Source organism: Pagrus major, chromosome 7 (assembly GCF_040436345.1).
Source record: "Pagrus major chromosome 7, Pma_NU_1.0".
Taxonomy (NCBI): domain Eukaryota; kingdom Metazoa; phylum Chordata; class Actinopteri; order Spariformes; family Sparidae; genus Pagrus; species Pagrus major.
In genome coordinates, this window is record NC_133221.1 from 4,559,739 (window position 1) to 4,583,744 (window position 24,006).

General features: G+C 42.5%; 2 protein-coding genes across 2 annotated transcripts; both read right to left on the reverse strand.

Moving 5' to 3' along the window:
- Window positions 1–812: 812 nt before the first annotated feature.
- pip4k2ca (phosphatidylinositol-5-phosphate 4-kinase, type II, gamma a) lies at window positions 813–13,499 on the reverse strand. The gene is made up of 10 exons (XM_073470746.1): window positions 13,032–13,499; window positions 12,066–12,163; window positions 11,721–11,817; window positions 11,109–11,258; window positions 6,337–6,483; window positions 5,208–5,246; window positions 4,996–5,109; window positions 4,431–4,695; window positions 3,668–3,771; window positions 813–3,470 (listed from the first exon to the last, which is right to left on the reverse strand). The coding sequence occupies exons 1-10, from the start codon at window positions 13,188–13,190 to the stop codon at window positions 3,390–3,392; spliced, it is 1,254 nt and encodes a 417-aa protein (XP_073326847.1). The 5' UTR covers window positions 13,191–13,499; the 3' UTR covers window positions 813–3,389.
- Window positions 13,500–18,035: 4,536 nt separating this feature from the next.
- igfbp6b (insulin-like growth factor binding protein 6b) lies at window positions 18,036–22,171 on the reverse strand. Its single transcript, XM_073470616.1, has 4 exons — window positions 21,758–22,171; window positions 20,817–20,851; window positions 19,923–20,042; window positions 18,036–19,555 (listed from the first exon to the last, which is right to left on the reverse strand). The coding sequence occupies exons 1-4, from the start codon at window positions 22,092–22,094 to the stop codon at window positions 19,442–19,444; spliced, it is 606 nt and encodes a 201-aa protein (XP_073326717.1). The 5' UTR covers window positions 22,095–22,171; the 3' UTR covers window positions 18,036–19,441.
- Between the last annotated feature and the right edge of the window lie 1,835 nt (window positions 22,172–24,006).

Genomic DNA, 24,006 nt, shown 5'->3' on the forward strand with positions numbered 1-24,006 from the left:
ATTTTTACGATGTTTGTTATTTTTTCAGTGTCAACTCTTCTGGCTCCATAGTTGGATCGGTCATAAAATTAAAACTTAGTTATGGCTGAGTGCTGATGATGAATTGAGGCGTCTCACAGCCAATAGAAAGAAGCTGCTCTGTACCTACCTGTAACCTATTTTACTTTGTTTCACCATCGTCATCTTTTGTCATTTCTGACCTCCAGCCTTTTATTTAATCTCCCTCCTTCGTCTCCACAGCGCCAGAAAGGTCTGACTGCACCTATTCACATTCTGATATAGGGGCGAAATAATTTTCACTGCTTTCTAAGGTATGATGCAATTAAAAATCTCATTCAGTCAACCTCTGAGAAGCCTTTTGAACACTGTACCAAAGATATACAGCACCATGGAGTTGAAGTACCTGACAGACTGTACATAAGAGCCACCTGTGAGGTCACCGTCTGTCAAACCGGTGGCTTTAACATTTGAGCAGCAGAGAAAACTTCTAATGTCGTCATCTCTCAGGGTTACTTGGAATAAACCTGATTCTGACACCACTTCTAATTACGGCAACAAATCTAACTGATTCAGCATTCAACAGCCGGGTTTGTGTCTCCTCACAGGTCAGGAGTTTAAGTTAAGATTTTTCCAGACTTTACAGACTCAGCCCAGTAGTTTGAGAGGAATGTATGTCAGACAAAATACGAACCGACCGAATAATACTTCGGTCCCTATAACCACAGCACTGACATGGCAAAAAAGAAAAAAATCAGATGTCATCATGAAGACTCCCACACAGACATTTTCCAATAAATAACGAGTCAAAACACTTTTCAGAAGTTCTTTGTAAAATATATTTTGGTCCAAAAGCTGATTTGCAAAAATACAACATGTGCAATCATCAGAGGATGAGGCATCATACAGAGTATCCTGTATCTACGCTGCCTTGTCAGTGTGTTTTAGGAAAGCTGTTTCATGTCACTGTGTTAAGGCGAACTGCACGAGCTACTCAAATGTAGTGTTACTGTCAATAAAGTTTTACACAGTACCTTGGTTACCACTAAATCTCAAACGTCGTTACATTACACAGACAATAGTTCCTAGTTCTATTGCTATATTCTTTATTTCTTATCCTATCACAATGATTCACGTAGCGCACATCTGCCATTTAAATGCACAAAACACTACACCATGTTCAGAAAGGAGTGTGTCCAGAATGATGACGGATGGGCTCGTTTTCAGGAGTGTTTTGATGTCGAGTTAAGACGTCGACGCGCGACGTTCTTCATTAAAAAAGGCAGGACTGATCCTAAAAAGTTGGACGAGTCGCTTCGTTAATGTGGGTAAAGGAAAATGCTCCGAGGTCGGCCGGCCCACATTCTCGTCACAGGCTGTTTGTAACTAAAGAGACGCAGGGAAAAAATCTTTACAGGCTAAAAAAAACATTGTGTGATTTCAATTGTTCGGTACGTTTTCTATCAAATTAAGTCGAGACTTTGGTAGAAAACAGGAATTTGATCCTTCCTAATTATGTTTCATTGAACTGCTCTGTCACAATAGAGCTAATTTAATTGTATGCAAATCCTGCCTGGATAAAGCTTTGATCCCACACGTTTGGCACTCTAAACATTCAAATGGCCTCCTTCAACAGATAAATAATATTATCTCTAGACTACCACTATTTTAACACCCATCTCTATTAAAGTTTATTCATTATTCTAAGATTGAAGGAATAGTTTGACATTTTGGGAAACAAAAATTCTACTTCTTACTGAGAGTTCGATGAGAAGATCCAGCCAGAAGTTAAATTTAGATTAGCTTAGCATAAAGAGTTGAGGCAGGAGGAGACAGCTAGCTTAGCTCCATCCAAAAGGTAACAACATCCACCTACAAGCACCTCTGAAGCTCACTAGTTAACATCTCATTTGTTTAATCCGTACAAAATCCAAAATGCAAAAACAACACGTTGTGCACAGACCCTCTTTCGAGGCAAACTGTCACCAATGTCAATGCTAACTGTCTCCTCGTCCTCCTACAGCTTCAACATATTTAAAAGATGCCCTGTGGAGGTTTTATTTTGCTTGTTATTGTTCCTTGTGGTGAATTCATGCGCTCCTCCAAAGGTCTCTTTGCTCCGTAAGCTTTTAGGTCGTAATTTGGAGACAAATCACATGTCAAGTGAGACAAACTAACTTGCTACAAATTTTTGCTGCTTGATACAAAAGGAAAACTCGCACAATGCTAATTTTTGATGCCTAATCTACAAGAGGAGTCTCCCTGAAAGCAACACAGTTTAGTCTAATTTGAAGGTTCTTGGTTTGATATACCTCTGAGTTTTTTCAAATATCCTGCAGCCTGATCGTGTACCAAAATTATCCCCGACATAAAAGCTGTTGTACGGCTTGAGAGGGCGTTTACGTTTTTCCGATTATTCAGACACCACATGAATGCACCGTGAGTGAAAAGACCTGGAAGTATCAAAGTGGCAGCGATGATAAAAGCTAGTTGTATCCTCTAAATGCTAAGGAAAGGTACGTTGACGCTAGTATAGAAAACACTTGACCATCTTTTATGAAAGGACAAAGTTGTCCTACAATCTCTTGCAGCAGCAACATTTAACGAGATGCACCAATCATCTGGCATCGAATGCTAAGTTGCTTCGCGTAAGTGCAGCCGGATTCTCTCAGCACCAGTTTTCTTTTCCGGAGTCCGGATGTTTTCCATCGAGGTCAAGAAAAAAGTGTTTAGGAAGAATAATAGGACTAATTGATTGCATCCCATGTTTACTAACGTGCACTTTTCTTCTTCTTCACTGCCTTTGTTGGCGTGTTGCTAATTATTTTAGCGTATTAGCGCCACCTGTTGAGCAGTGGAATAATGTGACACCTTTGGCAGGACTGTGTACCCACATGCAACCTCATGAACGCGACAAACAACACAGGGACTCTTTCAATTAAAAAAAGAGTAGTGCTACTGGGTTTAATCTTCTCATCCGACTTAAAGAAAGAAATAAAATAACTGCCCAAAACTTCAAACCTCTTCCTTTAAGTTTAGTTCATGCCTGAGGACCCAGACTGAAAAAAAAAGAAAAGAAAAATAATATTTGATCTTGCACTGATGTGCTCTAACACTTCCAACACTGATCAACAGCAGTTTGTTTCCATGTACCCTACAACTCCAAAGTTATTCAGTTAAGAGTGCTTAATATCTAGAAGAAATGCTTCTTAAATCTTAAAAATAAATATATGCATCAGAAGTAGTACATTATATTGCTACAACGTTAAGTAGTCTCGCCTCAGATCACCACATTTAAATAATGATCCGTGTGCGCACTATTTTTGGTCAATGATAAAATAGACTTATAGCTCTCAGTTGGATCGACTTATGGCAGTGTTCATAGCTGAGCGTTACGCAAAAATGTTTGAGATGAAGTCGCGAAATCGTTTGGCGTACTGCTCGGGGTGGACTGTGGAGATTTCAGCGCCAGCCTGCAGCAAAGAGAGAGAAGAGGTGGAGACAGAGAGCAAAAAAAGGTCATCAGCATCATCTCTTTACATCGTGCACTTCATGACATGACAGGAGAGGAAACATCAAACGTCGCCCTTCGTGCAGGTACGACTCAGTGTTGTGAACAGCCTGACAGCAGCCCTCCACCTCTTTCCTTCCTCTCGCTCGTGCTACTCACCCCGTGTTTGACAGTTTTTGCTGCATGAGCGGCTTTCTTCTTTGTGTCGTACTGAGTAAGTACGTCAATCAGGCCCATGAAATAGACCTCCCTCTGAGGGGCTCCTGAGATGAAAGGCAGAGAACAATCAGGGTGATGTTATTGGGCCTATATTGACAGTACTGTACAGGCAGTGACGGGCCTCGTAGCAACAATCATAAAGATGAAAGATCCTTGTTAAAAGTGAATATCAAAAGCAATATCGTTACTTTCCAGATGACCTATAAGCTGATAGTTAAGATGAAATTATAAAACATGGATGTCAGAAGACGAGGTACATTTAAAGGGTAACTCCACCACATTTGGTCTTGCGGAGTACTACTGCATATGTGAAAAAAGTCATATAAACTCTTCTGTGGCTCCAGAGGAAGCTACATGTAATCTGATAAATCAGTTCCTCAATGGCTGAGTTGCATCGTGGGTAATGTAGGCGCCAGGTTTTGAAAAGCAGTCTGCTTGTCTAGCACTCCGATAACACTGTTGGGACAGTTTAAAAACAAATGATCAGAACTGATACAGAGAACCAGAGATTCTGCGCCTACATTACCCACAATGCAACTGCCAGAAAGTCAGGGGATCACCAGTCCTTCATATTTCTCGTCTTGGGAGCATGACTATCATTCTTCCGCATTAAATCAGAGACGAGTAAGCATTTCTCCCCAAACATCACAATTTACTCTCAGTCTCGATTAGTCTTATTTTGAGGCCTGACCCGAGTGTTCACCTGGGCAGCTCCCGATTGCGTACACGTCCACATATGGGTCGAACTCCCCGGGCCCCAGAGGCTTGCAGGCAGACATGTAACCAGCGATTCCCTCTGGAGAGGTGCCATAAGAGCCCACCGTCGCGCCCGCTGCCAGGCCGTTCTCCGCCTCCGGTTCTTCCTCGTTGGAGACCTCCTCGCCCTCCTCCTCGTCCCGTTCAGCTCGACCCACGTCGTGGATACCGAGCAGCAGGCTGTAGTCCATGATCTTCAGCCTCACCAGAAACTGGGAAACGGGAGACATTAGTTTTTACAACATGGTTGACGACACAGATTTACTGTAATAGAAGAAGGAATGTAAAATACGGTTTATTACAATTGTTGATTATAAAGTGAACAATCATCAAAATAGTTCTAAATTAATATATCAATTGATTAATCTAGCAATCATGTTGTGGTTTTTAAACTAGTAAGAGGAATCTGTCCTCCTGCGGCCAAAATGGCATCACAGGCCCGGTTCATCCCTGATGTGCTGATGCTGCCGCTGTGTGGCAGAGGTGTGCAACAACAGCGAGGTGTCGCCTACCTCCACGTCTCTGTTGACCTTCTCCATGAACTTCTCCTTCTGCTCCTCTGTCACGTACACCTTCTGCATGTTGTTCCTGAAGTCCATGTCCTTGAAGGTAGGAAGCTCTTTTCCCTTAAATAATAAAAGACATATTTTAGACATATGCCTTCAGGAGGAGACAGCTGGTCACTTCATAATTTAAAAAATTGGATACGAGATGTGTCTTTTACCCGTTCTTTGTCACTGGCTTCACGAGCCACCAGAGAGCCCTGCAAGAACAAACTGGTGTAAACACTTTGACTGAAAACAGAGAATCTGATGCTTGATTGAATTACATGTTTTATTACATTACATACTAGATCATATTTACAAATTAATACAGCCAGTCAGTGCCACCACAGAAAACATTAGACTCTCCAAGTACCACCACTATGACCGACGTTACCTTCAGTAGCGTAGGCCTGCTCTGTTCAGATTACTGTTTTGTGCCGTTTGCTGCTACTGTTAGCTTCAGCTGTGCGGTATTATGGATCCAACTGTTTTTTTGCAAGACCCCCCCACTCCACTTCTGATTGGCTTGTTTTCATATGACAAAAGCCTTAACAGCTTCGTGGTCGTGGTACTCTGTGCTAAATACATCCATGAATGTTTTTCGACAGGGGAAGAGGCGAGAAAGGAGGTGAAGCTGTGACAGGCACCTTCTCCCTACTCATTTGCTTTTTTATAGAAATAAAACCCATTTTGCTTATTTTTGTGTTTCAGCACCCATGTTCAACAAATTAAAACCTACAAGGTGCTAACATATCAACGTTGGCGCTACTTATAACGTGTCTGTGGAAGTCAGCTACAGTTATTGGGGATCAGTGTGGGGGACTTGATAATGAAACTTATAAGCATTCACTTTGTTCAAGGTATGGGCAAGATCTAAAGATTTTAAGTTCAAAATCACAGTAAGCACACATCAAGCATCATCGATGAATATCTTAAAAATGTCCAGTGTTGTCACGAGTTAATAAACCAGTGGTTAAATTTGTCAACATGACTAGGTTTGAGTTCAACTGATCGTGTACATTTTATACTTTCATCCCTATTATTAGCATTATTTATCTCTTACTTCCTATCTGCACTTATTTCTGTGCATGTGCTGCTGCAACATCTGAATGTCCCCTTTGGATACTTCTTATCTTAAACAGAGTATTAAGCCACTTCTGCTCTAAAAGCTATGAATTAGCAGGTTGTTAGCACCTCGGCGGCCAGCTTATGGAAAAGTACTTTGTGCAGGACTTCCACATTACAGTGATGAGAAGTAGGACGTGTGATTAAAAAGGTCAGACTGTTTGTCGTGAAGTTCCTCCTCACCTTCAGGTCGTACTTCCTATGTACCACCAGTCTGTGGCTGAACATGTTCCTCATCACGATCAGGTACGTCTCCTCGTTGTCCACGCTCACCCGGTACATACCCAGAAACTGTGGCAGCAGAGTACTGCCGTGACACTTCACTATGTGCTGCAGAGAGGAAACAACAGTGGATTTGCATGTCAGTGCAGAAAGAGGAATACTGTCAGGGGCATACAAAGAGCAGAATACAGTAACAGAGCAGAAAGACGGTCTTTCAGGCCAACAGTCAGCTACTTTCAAATGTTGCTTTGAACGTAAGCCAGTTACTGAGTCTTATCCAGGTTAGGTTGTTAGCCGTGCTCAGTAGCCGTCAGTTAAAATAGACACTCACTTCACACTGACCTCATTAAGCGTCCCCTGAAATGAACGGGCAGGATTTTAAAAGACACGTCTCTAACTGTCTGAACACTGTTTTGTGCATCCATTTTTTTTTATGTTGACTTTTTTCTCGTCACTGTCGCCAAGTGCGAGCTCATGGGGGAAATGTTGGTTCTCGGTAAATAAATAAATGAGAGAGTACGGTCTAGACTGGCTCCAACTGGAGAGTGTCATGAGATAACTTTTGTTGTGAATTGGCGTTACACAAATAAAAACTGACTTGACTCTCGTGGCGCAGAGCGCCGGGTTCAATCCCAGCTACAGTGTTTCAGGATGAGCCAGGAGCTCAGTTAAAGTGTCGGAGAGCTGATCAGGGATGCTGCTTTTTTTGTCAAACAGGGCACCTGAATATGTTGGACGGGTGAAAAGTAGCCCTTTTCCAGTCTACTGACCAGTTAAAGCGTTTTACAACACTTATCACAATCACCCGCTCACAAACACTTTCCTATACTGAAGGCAGACGCTGCCATGGACGGTTCCAACCTGCTCATCAGGAGAAAATTGAGTTTCAGTATATTCAGGATACTTCAACGTGCAACCAAGGGAATATGGGGATCAACCCACTGACTGTCCGATTAGGGGACGACCCTCTCTACCTCCTGAGCCACAGCCATCCCGTCCCACATGGTAGACGACACCAAGTGACCGCAGGACGGTCGTACTGTAAGGTTTCAGGAGAAAGAGGAATCACAGGATTGGTGGTATTGCACCAGTTCTCATGCTGATATACAGGAGAAACTCCCGACAGTCTACATCCGGTGAGTGGGACTACAGGCTTGTAGTTTGATCCCTGGCTACTCCAGTGCTGTCAGTCTGGTCAGATGTGAGATAACAACACCACAAGTAGTTCCCGAGAAGGGAAGAGCGGGGGCAGATCCGGGAACACTCCTATTTAGCCTAGGGCTGCTTCGTTGGATTGTGCAAACATTTAAGTGCATCTGGCTGTTGCGATCTTGTTCGGTACATTGTTTTTGATCAGCTACATGATTCGCAAGCTTCCTCCACACGTGGCTCACCTGCTGTAATGGGGTGAACGAAATCCTGAAGGCGACATGTGTTTTTTGGACCATTTCATTAAATTAAAGCAACATTATGCACTTAACGACGCTTTTTTGCAACGACTGATTTTATCTGAAAGAAGCCTTAAACAACAACTTAACAAATAAATCAATGTTATGTGTGTTTCACAAGACATGTGATGCCAAGTTTCCACCCAAAATTTGTGTGTTCGAGTAAGTATTCCTTTTATGTGCGGTCAAAAATGACTGATGTGGTCTTTGGAAAACTGCTTGACAAGCTGGTCTCGAGACAAAATCCCTACAGCTGCCAACAAACACAAAACCTGATCCTCAACATTCTTAAAATTCATCCAAATAATGCCTAAAAACCACAATGGTGAAGCCCTCTACAGCACAACCGGCCCAACTGGCTTAGTACAACATCTCGGTATTTTGTTCTTCTGCAGATACGGTTCGGCTGAAAAACAAAGATATCCCAGTAATTCAATATTTCATTTGGTTTTTTCACAAAACAGCAACCTGCAAAACCGTCACGACGAACGAGGGACACTGCGTCTCTGATAACAAAGAGTTCATTCAGGGCCAAGTGAATTAAAAAACACTCTGAAAACAGAGCTGCCATTTTCCTCATCTCCCTCCCAGTTTCTATGTAGGCTGCGTAACCACAGGCTACAACATTCCAGTAGGAGCTCAAAGCAGCCAAAAGTTTACTCAGTGGTATGTTTAGCCCGAAGTGAGACCCAATTTTCAAGTACCCACGCGCCTCAGCCACACAGGCATGAGCGCTGGTACCAGGCCGGGCACTGAAATGAGACCGAATACAAACAAACAAAACAGAGGTGAAAGTGTGTCACCTTACTCTTATCTTCCCTACAAATGTTATCTACTATTTACATGAACATAGATGTGTTGATACGAGCATTTGAATACATGTAACAGATGATGATAATGTAGCAGAGCATTTGTTCTTTCCCCCACGCTCAGTGCTGCTGTAACATCGACTTCTTTTTTTTTATATATACTCGTTCAGTTTAGCTTTCCCCACAGCGAGGTCAGCAGTCGGGTTCACTCTGACCTTAAAGCCACAGTTAGGCTCTTGCTCAAGGACACTTCAGCGGGACAGATGTTTGCCGTCCTCGGGTTTAATATGTAGCCATCGTTCAAACTCACTGCACCATTTTGCTGCTCCAGGCAAGACGTTAAAGCTAAAAATAGTCATATTTGGGTCGACTTCCCTCACCTATGAGGCAGAAAAATAAAAAAAAGATCCCCGCAGGAAGTGCTCGTTTTAGGAAGTCTATGACAAACGCTCTCGGGGGTTTTTAGCTACAAAAGGTCCAAACAAAGGTTAAAGAGAGAATATAGCAAGTAGGACACACAGACGAGCGCATGTGTGACTTTGTACACAGTTCAGAGAAGCAGACGGGAGGTGAAAGATCCTGTCGCTGTGTGTGATGTGAACGTGTCTGGAGGCTGACTGAAAAACCTGAAGTGAATTAATGAATGAGGTTCAGTTCAGTTACAGCAAACTCAAACAGCAACAATTGTGATTTACTCTATTTTTCACCTAATAATCACCCATTATTAACAACATTATTCCTGCAGCTCTTTGCCAGCTCTCGGTGCAGATTAAAATTAATTCAATCATTTGAAAAAAATAGCACATAATCTTAGATCCAGGTCATGTGCGAATGTTAATGTCTGGTGATATTCTGCATTTTTCTTCTCGTCAACAAATCCCATCAAAAGACAAAGAAACAATTGAACCTCATACCAAGTATTGAGTGCGTATCAAAGTCTGATACATCTTCTTCCTCGGTGCCACGGAGCTCCATTGTTATCCAACAACTATCAAAAACACCATGAACACACCCGCTGTAGTTTATTTTGACTCAGTGCCACACACACCGTCCTGCTGCCACAAACACTCGGCAGAGCATCTGAAAATAGTCCCTAACAAATACACTATTACCTATTGTTTGAGTGACATTTGCTTAAAGCGTTTTGGGATTTCCAGACCTGAACCATCTGCGCTGCAGCCATTGTTGCACATATTAGAAATCTCAGTTAATCCAAATCCAAAATGCTTCAGTTTATTCGAGCATGAATACCCAGTTTAAAAGCAGTTTCAGCAGAGATCAGAGCAGAAAGCTCGCCACACTTCTCCCTCTGCTCTTGCTTTTTGTGTTTATGGACATCAGCCTGATATCTGCAGACAACTGGCTAGTTAGCATTAGCTACCCAGCTGGTAGGAAAAAGGCCCAGACGCACCAAACCGACATCAAAGAACTAGCGGCGACGAAGTCCAACTGTTGCACCGCTCAGGTCGCCTATGTCTCGATCAAAAAGCTGCACTTGAACACACCACAAAGATGACGGACAACTAGCCTGTGTGAGAGGAAATAACTCTCCATACAATCAGGTAGCAGTAGTCTGTAATAAAGAAAGACTCCAGACTGAGGATATACAAACTGTTGTCATGATAAAGCAGCAGTTTTTCACACCACTGTTGCTAATATAACCACTTCTAACTGAGAATATGTCTGATAAAAGATTGCAAATAGCACTGTTGAAGAGGAAAAGGCAGAAAAAGGAGAATCTGCACTAAATGGGTGAAGTAATCGACACTACAGCGAGAGGCCCAACGGGCTTCTCCTTTCTGTTTCGCTTCTATCCTTGTGCACTGATTTGCTCAACAGTCAATCAGAGGGATTTCTCTCACCGACTGGCTCCAGCGCCGATTCTACATGCTCGATTGGGCCAAAAGCCACCGACAAGGCTGACTAGTGCCAACGGTGCAGGACACAACACAACAACTGGGACCACAGACGCTCACAGACACCTGTTGGCCTGGTCCAAATGACAGAGCACTGAAGAATCTGCAGATATTTCAGGTGACACCCGTGACTTCCTGTGACGCCTCTTGTGAATAAATAATGCCTCATCAACAAACATAACACCAGAAAGTGAATCATTTCAATCTTTCTATTGTCTTTTCTGTTCCTCTTGTAGCTGCGACTGTAGCTGTGACTAAGAGGTAGTCCGAGTCAGCTGGCCACCTGTAGCCTGGACAGTACCATAAACTTTAGCAGGTGCGTTAACTGTGCAGCTTTTGGCATCAAAGTTGGGCTGTACTGACTAAAGACAGCTATCATCGACAATACACTTTTGTACACGATGTAATTCACCATGTAGACCGATTTTAAATATTTCAGTCCTCAGCAGGAACCAACAAGCTCGGGGCTGAGTGCCAGAGACAGATACGGGAAGTGATTTGTTGACAGTGAGTAACTACAGCATATCGGCAGACCTTCCCTTCAACCATCCGGACCTTACCTGGTGATACTCAGACAGGATGTTGTGCATGTCTGCAACATCCTCGCTGGAGATTTGCTTGATGACCAGCGCTCGGTCGTAGGAGTTGAGGAGGAGACAATCTCCCTGGTCATCTACACTCCTCATTGGTGAGCTGCGGGTCAACGAAACCTGGAGAACAAGAAACAAAAAGCATGCTGGTAATTGTACAAATCAGACAACTCTCCCTGCCCCCAGCATTTCTAAGTGGTGTTATTGTTGCTGCATCTGACGCAAACACAACTGGATTGTTGAGTTTCCCTGAAGAGTAGCAAATACCAACAACACAGGACAAAACATGAGTCTAATCATTCTTTTATTCTATTATGGAGTCAGCCTTCATGTTCCCGGGAGATTTGTGCCCGGAGGCAGACAAAATAGCGTGATGACAACGAGGTTAGAAGGGAACCAATCTTAAGGCCGATGGTGTCATTACTCTACAGCCATTACACTGTGCAATCAGCATTTACTTCATAATGACACATTAAAGCAAAAAAACTTAGCTCCTGTAAATACAGCCCAACTGTTTCCAGCCAACAAAGTGAAATCAGAAGGATGTCTGCGCACAGAATAGTAGATTTTTACACCATGTACCTGATAGTCCAGATCCTCGATACCAAATCGTTCCCTCAGATTTCTGAAGACCTGAGGACAATATTCTTTAAACTTGAAATGTCCTGGAAGATTTTCTCTGCAAAAGAAAGAGGAGGTAGGACAGTGAGAAGGAGCTGGTTGAACACGCTCATTAAAATATAATGTTTCACAAACTCCACAGAGCTACAACACTTAAAGACTAAAGCCACTGATTTTATCTCACAGGAACAAGTTTCTTAAAAGCATCACAGGCCACCACGACAGCGTCTGGCACATTTTTACAAGTCTAATTTAGTTACATTTCAACCAATCCTGCTTTACTATGTGCTTATTTTTGCGCCGTACTTGTTGAAGAGGTGGTTGTTGACTTTGATCTTAGTGTTGGCTTTGAAGTCATCGGGCAGCAGCATGACAGGAACGGGCACCTGGTTAAGATCGTTTATCTGAAAAAAGGATCAAATAATTTAACATCCCACATCTGAAAAAAGGGAGTGCAGAAACATTTACTTTCAGCATAAACTAATAATGGTAGAGCCGAAGCGATAAAGCAGATTAATCAAGTTGTTAATCAAAAGAAAAATCATCTGCAACTTTCTTAATAAATCTTGTGATTATGGTCATTTTTTACAAGCAACACATATTATAAAACATCTATATTCTGGTTACAACTCTATCTCTATCTCTGGAGTTTTTGTTGTCTTTTTTAAGTTTTATCTAAATAATCAACAATAATAATGGTCATTTTTCTAGCCCCAATTGTTTAGACTATAAAAAAAATCTGTAGAAATTGTTCCAGATTAGTTTTCTGTTGATCAAAATGTGGATTTACTCCAAAAAATGAACTTAGTATTACATTGTGAAGTAAAACAATTAAAAACTCCAAGACAAAAGGGAAAAACTGATTTATAAAACTGTAATAATGAGTAGTCCTTGTGTGTTTAGACAGCTGTTAGCAACAATGGTGAGTCCATGTTATTTTTAATGGCATCATAATCGCTGTTAACAAAAGATTACGACCCCGTGATGTTCACATTTAAACAGCTGTGTCACAGGAGCAGTGTGTCTGCAGGCCAGCAGCCCTCCACCTGTCGACATCCGGTCCGCACAGCACCGTTTTCCGCGAACAAACCCTCCTGGAGTCCCGGAGAATCGATCTGACGGGTCGCAGATATCGTCGTAACACTGTTAGCCTCGCATGCTAACGCTCACGCTAGCCTCGCTTGCTAACCCTGATTTACACGGCACAGAACGTTAGCATGTAGCGCGACGTTAGCATGTAGCTGTGCGTTAGCTTTCCACACCGTGACTCACCGAGTGATTGACGCCCCACATGAAGACGCTCAGGACGGGGTCGCTGGCTCGAAACACCTTCACCTTCTGCTGGACGAAGTGCTTCTTTTTCGTCTTGGTCTTGGGCGCCAGGATCACCATGGGACTGGAGATGGCCCCCGAGTTACCGAGGGCGGCCATGACCGCGGACGGGGGGGGCTCTTCTCGGCGCTCGGTGCGAGGCGGTGACACTTCTTCCTGATGGCCGCCGTTACCGAGCTACTCGTTAGCTCGTTAACGTTCGTCGCTGCTCCTCCCCGGGTCTCGCGCTCGCACCGACACGGCCGCTGGCAACCAAAGGTCACCCGCTCGAGCTCCGTTTTGTGTCGTAACGTCACCGAAGCGGCCGTCCAGACGTAAAAAAAATTTAACGTTTTAACCCCGCGAGATGAATCATTACTTAACTTCATCCACGCGCGGCTCCATGTTCCCAAATAAACCGCTGACAGTCCACCACCGCCCCCTCGAGCCCACCCATGTTATTATCAACCACGTGGTGAGTTTGTGATCGACAGGTGGCAGGGGCCAATTAGAATCGACGCTGTTGCATCAGGTGACCCCGAAGATGGGCGGGTCCTTCGCGTTTTCGTGGTGCGTTCAAGTTAACATGGACGGTCGGAATTATCAGCTCTATAACGCAATGTTTCAATTTCAAGGAGCTTTTATTGGCAGAGGGGAACAGGTGTTTATGTTGCCAGAATAAGTGTGAAATAAAAACCTAAAAAAAATACAAAAAAAAGGAAGAAAAATGGGTTTGTTCTTGGAAACAAATGGGTAAATGTGGAAAAAATTAGATTTTCAGTTAAAAAAAGTACACACAAAATAATAAAAACACAAATAAACTGAAAAATAAACACAAAAAAGAACTGCACAGACACTGCAAGTGAAAAAACAATAACAAGAACCAAAAAAAGCACATTGCTTATATAAGTGTGAAATAAAAACCTCAAAAAATACAAAAAAGGAAGAAAAATGTGGTTGTTCTTGGAAACAAATGGATTAAAAAAATTGTTAAAAGTGGAAAAATTTAGATTTTCAGTTAAAAAAAACTGCATATACACTGCAATTAAAAACAAACATTAACAGAAAACGTACGTTCCCAAAATATGTGTGGAAAAGAAACCACAAAAAATATACATAAACTGAAGAAATATGGTTTTGTTCTTAGAAATAGGTGTATGTATATAAATGGGTACAAAATTAGCTGTGGAAAAATGTAGATTATCTTAATCAGTGTCTCCCAGCCTTTTTGGCTTGTGATTATTAATAAAAATCAGGTTATTATTCTTATATATCTCTTAATATATCATGCTCATGCTTCCACCAAAGGATAGATGTAGGCCTACCTGTTAAATATTTTCATTGCTTTAATTTAAATAATTGTTTGAGGCCAAAAGAGGTCAGATTCGCAAAGAAAAGATCAGAGAAAACTAACTACAAATCCGATTTGTATATTAGATCTTTGTTTTTTCCCCCTTGCTCTTCCAGTAATCATCTCAACGGTTGTCCAGCCAGGCTGCAGGAATCTCCCCAGGACTTCATCCAGGTAAACATCACCTGTGGTGTGCGTATTAGACAGAAAATAAGTGGACTGTTCCCTTCGCTGTCATAGAAACAGTTAATTTAGTTATGTTGATATTAACGAGATACTTTCCAATAATTTTATTACTCAGCGGTTATTTATTCTTAAATTAGCTGCAGTTAGTGGGGAGTTTTTTTATAACCTGGAAACGAAAATTCCTTCTTCTCAGTGGCGTACAACCAGTCATTAAAGCAAATATAAATGATTTATTACCCATTAGCAAAGCCACTAATTACAGCTTATTAGCCTATTTATAAAGGGTGGTGCCTTATTATAAAGAGCGTGTGTCTGAGGCAGACTTTGATCGACAGTTGGCAACAGTAGTTAAAAAGAAGTTACTTACTTTTTAACCTTCAATAACTTTAAGTAATGGATCTGAGTATTGATGGATTGACTGTAACATTGGTCATGCGTAGTTGGGTGGTATCAACAGATGAAGACAGTTAAAGTTAGTGAACTTATATCAACCAAATTATTTTCAACTGTGTGTTTCAGTGTCCTACTTTAGTTAGAGGAACCAGATGTATGCAGATGTATGTGAGGACAGCTTTCATTATGTATACCCAAAGAGATTATCAGCCTCTAGGGGGCAGTAAGATCACAAACAAAGTCACATCATCATGCTTTGAGGTTTCCTACAGAAACGGAGCTGCCCAGTTTATATGAAGCAGTGTTGTTTTAGATTCGTCATTACAGGTGGCGCTGCTGCAGAGTTTGAGACATCCACTTTTAGTCCCTTGTATGTGTAAATCTCCCAAAACACTGAATCCCACATTATGCAACAGACTGTTTTCATTCATTCAACTCTCCCTGACTCATACAGACTCGCAGCTTTCAAACTCCAAACCTCCAACGTGTGACACAGACTTTGTGTTGAATTTAGTGTCTCCAAGCCCCAAGCTGAGATAACCCCTGTGACAGCACTACGTCACCTCAGGGTAATGTCTCCTCAGCACCTAATGATTAGCTAGCTACCGTTAGCTGATCAGCTCATGGGTCAGCAAGCCGTGGAGCCAGCGGCCCTAGAGTGTGCCTGGACCGGGACCTCCGATCACAGAGGAGTCACTGCAGGCAACAGGGCTCAGCTCAACCGCCTCAACAGCCTCCCAGTGAACTTGGCTGGACACCGAACTGGGGCGAAGCACAGCCTCCAAGGGCAGCGGAGGTCAGTGTGAAGACAGGGGATACAGTACGGAGGTGATTTACAGCAGCTCTGGGACTGGAGAGGCGGCAGAGGACGGACAAAGAGTCAGGCATTAGCAGTGGGTGAAAACAGCGTGTAGAGCCAGAATATTTTTCACATCTTACTCTGTGAATTGAGGATTTATTTCAACCAAACCAGAGGTGACTGTGGAAAGACAAACCAAGACTGTTTTGGTGAGTTGTATCTGTTCAGGTTGAGTTATAATAAAGTGTGTTTTATGATGAGTTAACGAGGCAGTTAAGCTTGTCTAATAGAGAGAAACTAGAATTCAGAAGGTCCAGAGTGGTATTTCTTTTTGTTTGGTACGGAAAATAGATGGAAAAATATTCTTCTTCTTAGAATAAAAGCTAAGAGAGGTTGTAAAACATCTCCCAGCTGAAACTACAGGGGGCTGTCAGACTGTTGCCTCTTGAGGTACGAAGTGGTATCAAGAGACAAGATGGGCCGAGGCTAGCTGATTAGCATGCTAACTTCCGCAGATATCTCTGCAACACAGTACATAGATGTCGTTTTCTCACACTCTTTTGTGAATGTGAATTATTTAAATGCTTCAAAATAAAATTCTGGCCATGTCTTACACATTTCCCCTTTAACATCTGGACATTTTGTCAAAACTTTGCCCCCCAAATAATCTAATCTCTCCAATCGATCTGCATCCAAGACTCTTTTATATTTAAATGTTTAATCTTTAAATAGAAATGTGCCTCGTCTTTTACAATCACAATTGTACATGTTGCAATATATCCTTCCTCGTCAGACGATATCACTGGCTTCATCTCAGGCTAAATGCACAGAAAAGAATCTCCAAGAATAGCAAATGCAACCACCCTAGATAGAGAAGTAGGACGTGTGGTGGTGTGATTCTACAAAGGATCATGCTTCCTCCTGCATTTTTCTTGCGAGGCCTTCATTTCATATCACGCATGGACAAATTGGATATTCTATGCGGTTACCTTGGAAACAGGCATGTATCGGGTCCCTGTGTTGCGAAGCAGGAGAAAATGATCCTTTATGTGCCTAGTAATGGCAGAAAAGCAGCATGACTCTAATGTGCTCTAATGTGTAATTTCTGTTTCGCTGCTGGTGACGGGTTACTGGGACTGCGGAGAGGAGATTCTCCCAGAATGGATATACGAGAATAAAAGCCTTTTTGAGTCAGTGATACAGAGTAACCTGTTCTTATGCTGGTGATGATTCAGAGAAACCCTCAAAGGCTTTCGGGAGTGACTGTGCAGAAGTCTCTGTAGAATGGGTTTAAACACTCGCACCTTCATTACCTTCATCCCTTCTTCTTATAAATATTTATGATTCATTCTGGATGAATCTCTTTTGTTTAAGCTCCATATTCAACAGCTTGTGAAAGAGCTAGAGAGGGAATTTTCATTTTTGAAGTCAAAGCCTGTGTTTGTTGAAATCCGGACAAAAAAATGCAGATAATTTCTTCAACAAATGTTGTTTTGTTGCTGATTGCAGATGAGTGACCAAACAAACTGCTCCGGCCTCCTCACGGTCTTTCCCTCCTGCAGGGATCCACTTGGGGCAGATTTTTTAGATATAATTTTTGTGATTTCAGATCACTGCTGCAGAAACTATGTCTCCTCTGGCAGCTGCGTCAGTCTCATTTACTTATTGTTTTCAATTGTTCCACCACTTTGGTCCAGACTGAAATATCTCAGCAGTTATGAGCTGGATCGCTGAGTGCAATTGTAAATCCCCTGACCTTTCCTCTAATGCCACCGTGAGGTTGACATGTTTGGTTTTTGGTGAAATGTCTAATGGATGGATGGCAATGAAATTTGTTACACATATCCACAGCAGGCGATCGGTTTCAATCACCTGCAACTTGCAGATTGACTCTTTTGGTGCTTTTGATTTCAGAACTCGCACAAACCTCAGACAGATAAAGGATCAATGAGTCAGACTCGGACAGGACAGACCAGTCGCTGGCCAAAGTGGGGCCCGTGTGACAAAGCTGGCCACGTGGTTTGCATGTAAATCAAAGACTTCCCTTGAAATGCGGTGCAGTAGAAATATAGTAGCATTGAATAAGTAGCACAGTACTTGAGTAAATGTACTAAGTTACTTTCCATCACTGGAATTATGACATATTTGGGCGCAGCTGGCCTTTGATGGTTGTGTTTGTGTTAAGAACACACTCGACACCAGTCGTTATATTAATATATGTTTAATTCTTCTCCATTTTTATTATCATTATGTTTTATTTTCATATTTGCAAATCTTACAGGTCCTTTGTGCACGGACCTATCATCACGGCACACACATTGGCACAACAAGATTGTTCAGAAATAGATAAATTCTAATCACACTTTAATAGCACACAATTTCATGACTTTTGCAAGGACTTGGGAAAGACATACTATAACAATAACAAATTTGATCTTTTTTTTCCTCTGTTGAAATCAGAATTTGTAGTATGATGTGCCAACATTAAACATAATAGCAACATGGACATTCTCAATTCTCAAATAAACAAAGCATAAATAAAAAAGGAAATTAAAAACATGAGATATAACCATAAGATGTGCAGCAGTTGAATAGAGCTCTGATGAATGTGATGAGTTTTGCCATAAAGGTGCCTTTAAAGCACAACACTTCCCCTAACATGAAATAAAATAATCTCTGTCTTTAAATAAGAAACTGCTGACAATATAAAAATACATGGCATTGTACTGTAGTTCATTAAATAAACCAACAATTCATATATAAAATATTATATTGACGTGTATAAAAATATGCCTTACAACTTTTTGAAAAGGGTAACAGCCGTAAGCTTTTTGTCTGCCACTTCAGAACACACAGTCGACCACAAAATTCCAACATATGTACAAACAATCAACTAATAAGCAGTCAGATCGCCATCAAATAAAATGAACAGAAGCATCCAGGATCATATTCGTATGACTATTTTTTTCTGACTTGACATATATATATGATACTGTAAGATTCAAGCAGTACTTGATGGACATACAGACTCAAAAATAAATTAATAGAAAAAGAAATATTCTGTCAATTAGGTATGTTGATATCAGTGTATCTTTGGAGAGAGGGAGAGAGGAGGGTGAGGGAGACACATTTTTCAAACATTTGTGTCACATCACCTGCGTAACAGTATTTCAGCCCACTGAGATCAGAACAAACACAGGCAGTGTCAGCTATCCTAAAGTAAAAAGAAAAAATCAAAATCTACCAGAAAGCCAGGACAAGAGCCAGGGAATATAGAGATCATTCGGAGTAATACCGCTTGGATCACTGAGGCAGTTCACGGAGCGTTGATGTGAGCATGCAGCATGTCACCGGACGACGCAGAGGACGTTGCTGCAACTGTTGAACATTCAGGCAGATGTTATTGTTGCTGCTGCTGGACTGTGAGAGAGTGTGTGTCTTGCTTGTAGAGAGGACATGAACGTTAACTGGTGTGTATTTTCCATAGGAAGTGGTTTATCCCTGCTACCTCCTGTCCAGGCAGTGTCTAGCACATGCTAAAGCCACCCCCTCTCCCTGTGTTCCTGCTCCTCCACCACCACCTCCTCTTCCTCCTCCTTCTCCTCTTCCTCCAGGCTCAGAGCAATAGGACAGACTCATCCCTCACTCCCCATCGCATGGTAAAGTACCATCTTCGCTGGCATGTGAGGGCACGGGCGTGCCGAGCTCGTCCACGCACCAGCAGTGGCCACGCTGCATGCCCTTGGAGGAGCGGCACTGTGTGAGATTAAAAGACAGAGAGGGAGATTTTGAAAGGGAAGGAGGGCGGAGATTGAGTGGGAGAGTGGGAAAGGTGGTGAGAGAGGAGAAGAGAGAAAATGATATGTCATCATAGCGCAGTACTGATTCTCTGAGCTCACAGCTGAGAGGCTCAGAGAAGAGAAGTGTCAGTTATTCTCAGCCCCTGTGGTCACAGACAAATCTCTGGATGCACCGAACAGAAAGCTGCAGTGGAGTGCAGCTCTCACACTCTCAGAAATACATACAGTGACACCAAGTCAGTGCAGCAAAGACACATTTTCACACCACATCACAAGAGCAAACAGTCGATAAAGTTGCACGTTTCATGACTGTAACACTCTACCTGCTTTTTCCTGTAGAAGCCACGGGTGTCACAGTTGGGTATATAGATGTCACGGTCAGACTGGAAGATTGTCAGCTCCAGACCCCTCAGGACACTATTGAGCAGCTTGCGGCAGGGTGCCTGAAATCAGCAACGCAGAGAGTGACTTCAAACATCACCAGAGGCAAAAATACAGAGAACCTGTCTTCATCTGAAGAGTGGCAGTGGCACGCTGCTATCCCCCCTCAGGTGATTGTGTTGGCAGAAATCCTCTTTGATCACAACACGTGTGGATGTGAATCACAAAGGATTAGCTACAGTGATGCAGCATCAGAGCCAGAAGCAGAGAATATGTATATTTATATATATCAGATGTCACATATTGTATAACATTATATAACCATATTGTTACACAATGCTTTAGCTTTTCAGGTCACTGAATGGTTTGAAGTGACTGTGCGTTTTTTTTGTGTCACTTTGCAAAATTAAACTGTCATCTTGACCAATTATGTGACAATTGTTGTTGCCATGATGACAAACATATTAGTTCGAATGCTGCGGATCACCCGGCTCGCAAAAGTGAAAAATCTGTGGCGGCAGCGGCCGACTTGAAACTTTCCTGATTCACATCATGCTCAATTAGTTCTGCCGCATAGCAGCACACACATCATGCACCATAATGCATGGCTTCAGGGCAGAGTGTGTGTACATGCCACTGCAACACCCCAAACAGCAAAGGATCTATGGTAATAACTCTCTATAACACAATATAGCTTGATATACAACCCTCTTCTTCACATATGAATACAATCTTGTTACACGAAATGCTTTATGCATCTCAGATTTTTGATCATTTAGGTGACGATTCATTAGCTTGACTCGTTAAAAGACTGTGAAATAAAAGCATGAACTTACTCTTTCAATGTCACCACTGTGTGAGGGATGGGGACCTGAGAGGAAATGACAGACCGGCATGAGAATGTGATATTAAACCATCGTAGCCATTAACATCAAACCACATCCAACGTCACATTTTACAATGTATGCTGCACGTATAATATTTAGACTGTGGTGTCGATCTTTGCATCTTTTTGCACTGGACATTTCTAAGCAGTCACTGAGATGAGATCTATCTGTGGTGGTCATTCAATGAGAGACCTAATTTCCTTCAGTATATTTCCTTTTCAGGCAGTTAATCGCAGTATCTCAGTTTGAACAGTAGATGGAGATCACTGCAATAAAAAGCAGCTTGATCAGGATGTAGGTGACACTGTGACAGTTTCACATTCATTCTAAATTCTCTACAGAGAGGCTGACTTGTAGGACAGATCATTGTCATGCACCCTGACAGTGAAATGGATGAAATATATCACACTTAACAAATCATATAGATGCAGGGAAACACATCTTTACTTGAACACTGTTGCAACACCTCAAGAGCGAATAAAAGCTCCTTGTTGTTGGTGGTTTGCCATCATTTGTGATTAACAGATCACAGTCCTTTACAATAGGACTGAAATGACAAATGACATTTTTATCAGAGTGACTCCAGAGGCACTGCTGAGCAGTATTAGATGCTAGAGGTTTGCAAATTCATCTGTGGTGCACAAAATGCATCCAGGCTTAAATGTCACCCACTAATTGGCCTTTCTTTTTGTTGGTGAGTGACACAGCATCACATGCAACACACAGCAATACAGGAGACACACTGTAAATACAGTTATGTGTGGTGCACACGACTAGCCTACCTGCAGTGTCCATGCGTGTGTCTGTGTGCATCTGTAGGCGCATGCATGTATGTGTGCATACATGATTTGTGCACGTGTGTGTGTGTGTGTGTGTATACAGTATCTTACCTGTGGGGTGGGGCCTCTCAGTGGGACTAGTCCTGCTGTGCTTGGCGCAAATGCCCCTTCCCTGCAACAGAGCCTGGAGGGGGCTGTGCTCCCGTGGTGGGGGAACACAGCGGAGCCCCTTGGCACAGCTCAGGGTGTACACACCACAGGGCTCTCCCTGGGCCAACACTGACGTGCTACCGGCAACATTATGGTCCCTGGGGGGCCGACCTGCCCCCAGTGGATCCCTGCAGGAGGGACAGACCTTGAAGGGGCCCAAGCGGTTTGCCCCGGTCCACGATCCGCAGTGAGCAATCAGCAACAAAACAACGGTTGTTAAGTTAGAAAGGATAGGCATTTTCTGTCCAGGTCTCAGGTTCTCCACTCTGTCACTCTCTGTCAGTTAAATGTGGCTGATGCTATTTCTGGATGTATATTTCTCCCTCTCTCTCCCTTTCTCTCCCCTTTCCTCAGTCTTCTGCCCGTTTCTATACAGTAGCTTTCCTTGGTGCTTTGCCGGTTGAGTCCCCTGCAGTGCCAGAGGAGACAAATGGAGATCGAGAGAGACACAGCAAAGCACCAGCTTTTAAAGATCTGAAAGGCGGTGATATAGAGAGTGAGTGAGTGAGTGAGAGAGAGAGAGACAGAGAGGGAGAGAGAGAGAAAGGGAGAGAGAGAGAGCACAGTTATGACACCTTCAGGGGCTGGGACTCAGAGAGAGAGAGAGAGAGAGAAAGAGAGAGAGAGAGAGGGAGGTGGCATGGAGGGAGAGAGCAAGTGGGGGGTGGATTATGTTCCTTTCAGAAATTATCAAAATCTCCCCACCCTTTCCTGTTATATACCAACACATACATCTAGTCCTTCTTCCTACACTTATGCTCCACATTACAAATGCATACAGAGTAGTGGTCACGTTGAGCTTCTTGCACTTTCTTTCCTATGTCAGGGACCTCTCTGGAAAGATTTTTACCATGGTAACAAACACAAATGTATATGTGCCTCCATCAGCCTCGCCACTGCAATGCCATTCGCTACGAGAAATGCAAAAGCTGTGTCATTTCTCCTGCCTGGATTCTGTATGAGGTTATGACAGAGAATGTTTCCTGTACAAACATGCAAAGCTCCAGTTTCTACAACTGAGATACTCTCTCTTTTTTTGTCAATTACAGAAACACATATTGAAGTTTAGAGAATGTCGAGTTATTAAGTTATACGCAAAACAAATCAATGATCTCCTGAAAGTAACTCAGAATAGTTAGTTTAACATACTGGTCTTACTTTATGTTGCATACATGACCTGAAACTGTGCCTCAGGATAATCAAATCACTGCTGAGTCAGATATGTAATGCATTGCCTCTACAAGAAGGCTAATCCTGTCTTTAATTAGACTTCTAGATTACATTTCAGCAGCTATCAGATATTAACTGACTTCATGGACTGCATTAGACGATGAAGTGTGAAGGGACTGAAGGCGACTGCTCACCAGTTGTTTGAATTGGAAGAGTAATCATCTGGATAATTAGGAGGAGGGGGGAGGACTCACTTTTCCAGGAATGCACATTGCTAATAATGCAATCCATCGCTCCACTCAGCCAGTTAGGATTTTCCATCTTGAAGAGATCACTACTGAGTCCTTCATCCACCGGCTGAACACTTGATCCTGCCATTCCTGACATGATAAAACTGTTCTGTAAGGTATTCTGACAATTACCTGCAGGTTATTTTGGTGTATATGTATTATGTTGTTAAAAGTATATAAGGCATAAGATACAGATGCAAAAAGAAACTTTAAAACTACTGTAGCTAATACTACAGTAGCCTGTGAAGTCTCCAGACTCCAATTCTGAGTAGCTTATAAAGGTAATAAGTGTCATTTGAGGTAACAACATTTCTTTTTGGTCTTGTTTTAGCTAGTTACACCACTGTACATACAGTATGCATAAAGAGAAATTGAAAGGAAAACCAAGGATCTGCACATGAAGATCATTAGTGGAGGATGGCGGGAGGTAGAGTGTTGAGGAATTCCTCTCTTATCTAGAGTCCCACTGTCTCCTGCGTTATCTGACATTGCCTCGCTGCCACGGGTGCTCTGCGGACGGATACAACTCGCACATGATACCAAAAAAGAGAGAATTTCAGAGAGCATAAACAGGATACTGATCTAACAACGCCGTAACTCGCAGCCTTTAAAATAAGCTTGTGTGCGGGACATTTACACACAGACATGACGTACCCGCTGGCCTGTACTTGCTGGAATTCAGGGGCCACA

What these genes read in the sequence shown, in the direction of transcription:
- pip4k2ca (XM_073470746.1), bottom strand. Translation starts at nt 13,190, where the DNA reads ATGGCCGCCCTCGGTAACTCGGGGGCCATCTCCAGTCCCATGGTGATC. An exon ending in TGTGGGGCGTCAATCACTCG is followed by an intron (nt 12,164 to 13,031) that starts GTGAGTCACGGT and finishes TCCTTTTTTCAG; the next exon opens with ATAAACGATCTTAACCAGGT. An exon ending in AAGCCAGTGACAAAGAACGG is followed by an intron (nt 5,110 to 5,207) that starts GTAAAAGACACA and finishes TTATTATTTAAG; the next exon opens with GGAAAAGAGCTTCCTACCTT.
- igfbp6b (XM_073470616.1), bottom strand. Translation starts at nt 22,094, where the DNA reads ATGCCTATCCTTTCTAACTTAACAACCGTTGTTTTGTTGCTGATTGCT. An exon ending in ACAGTGGTGACATTGAAAGA is followed by an intron (nt 20,043 to 20,816) that starts GTAAGTTCATGC and finishes TGCTGATTTCAG; the next exon opens with GCACCCTGCCGCAAGCTGCT. An exon ending in GCTTCTACAGGAAAAAGCAG is followed by an intron (nt 19,556 to 19,922) that starts GTAGAGTGTTAC and finishes AATCTCACACAG; the next exon opens with TGCCGCTCCTCCAAGGGCAT.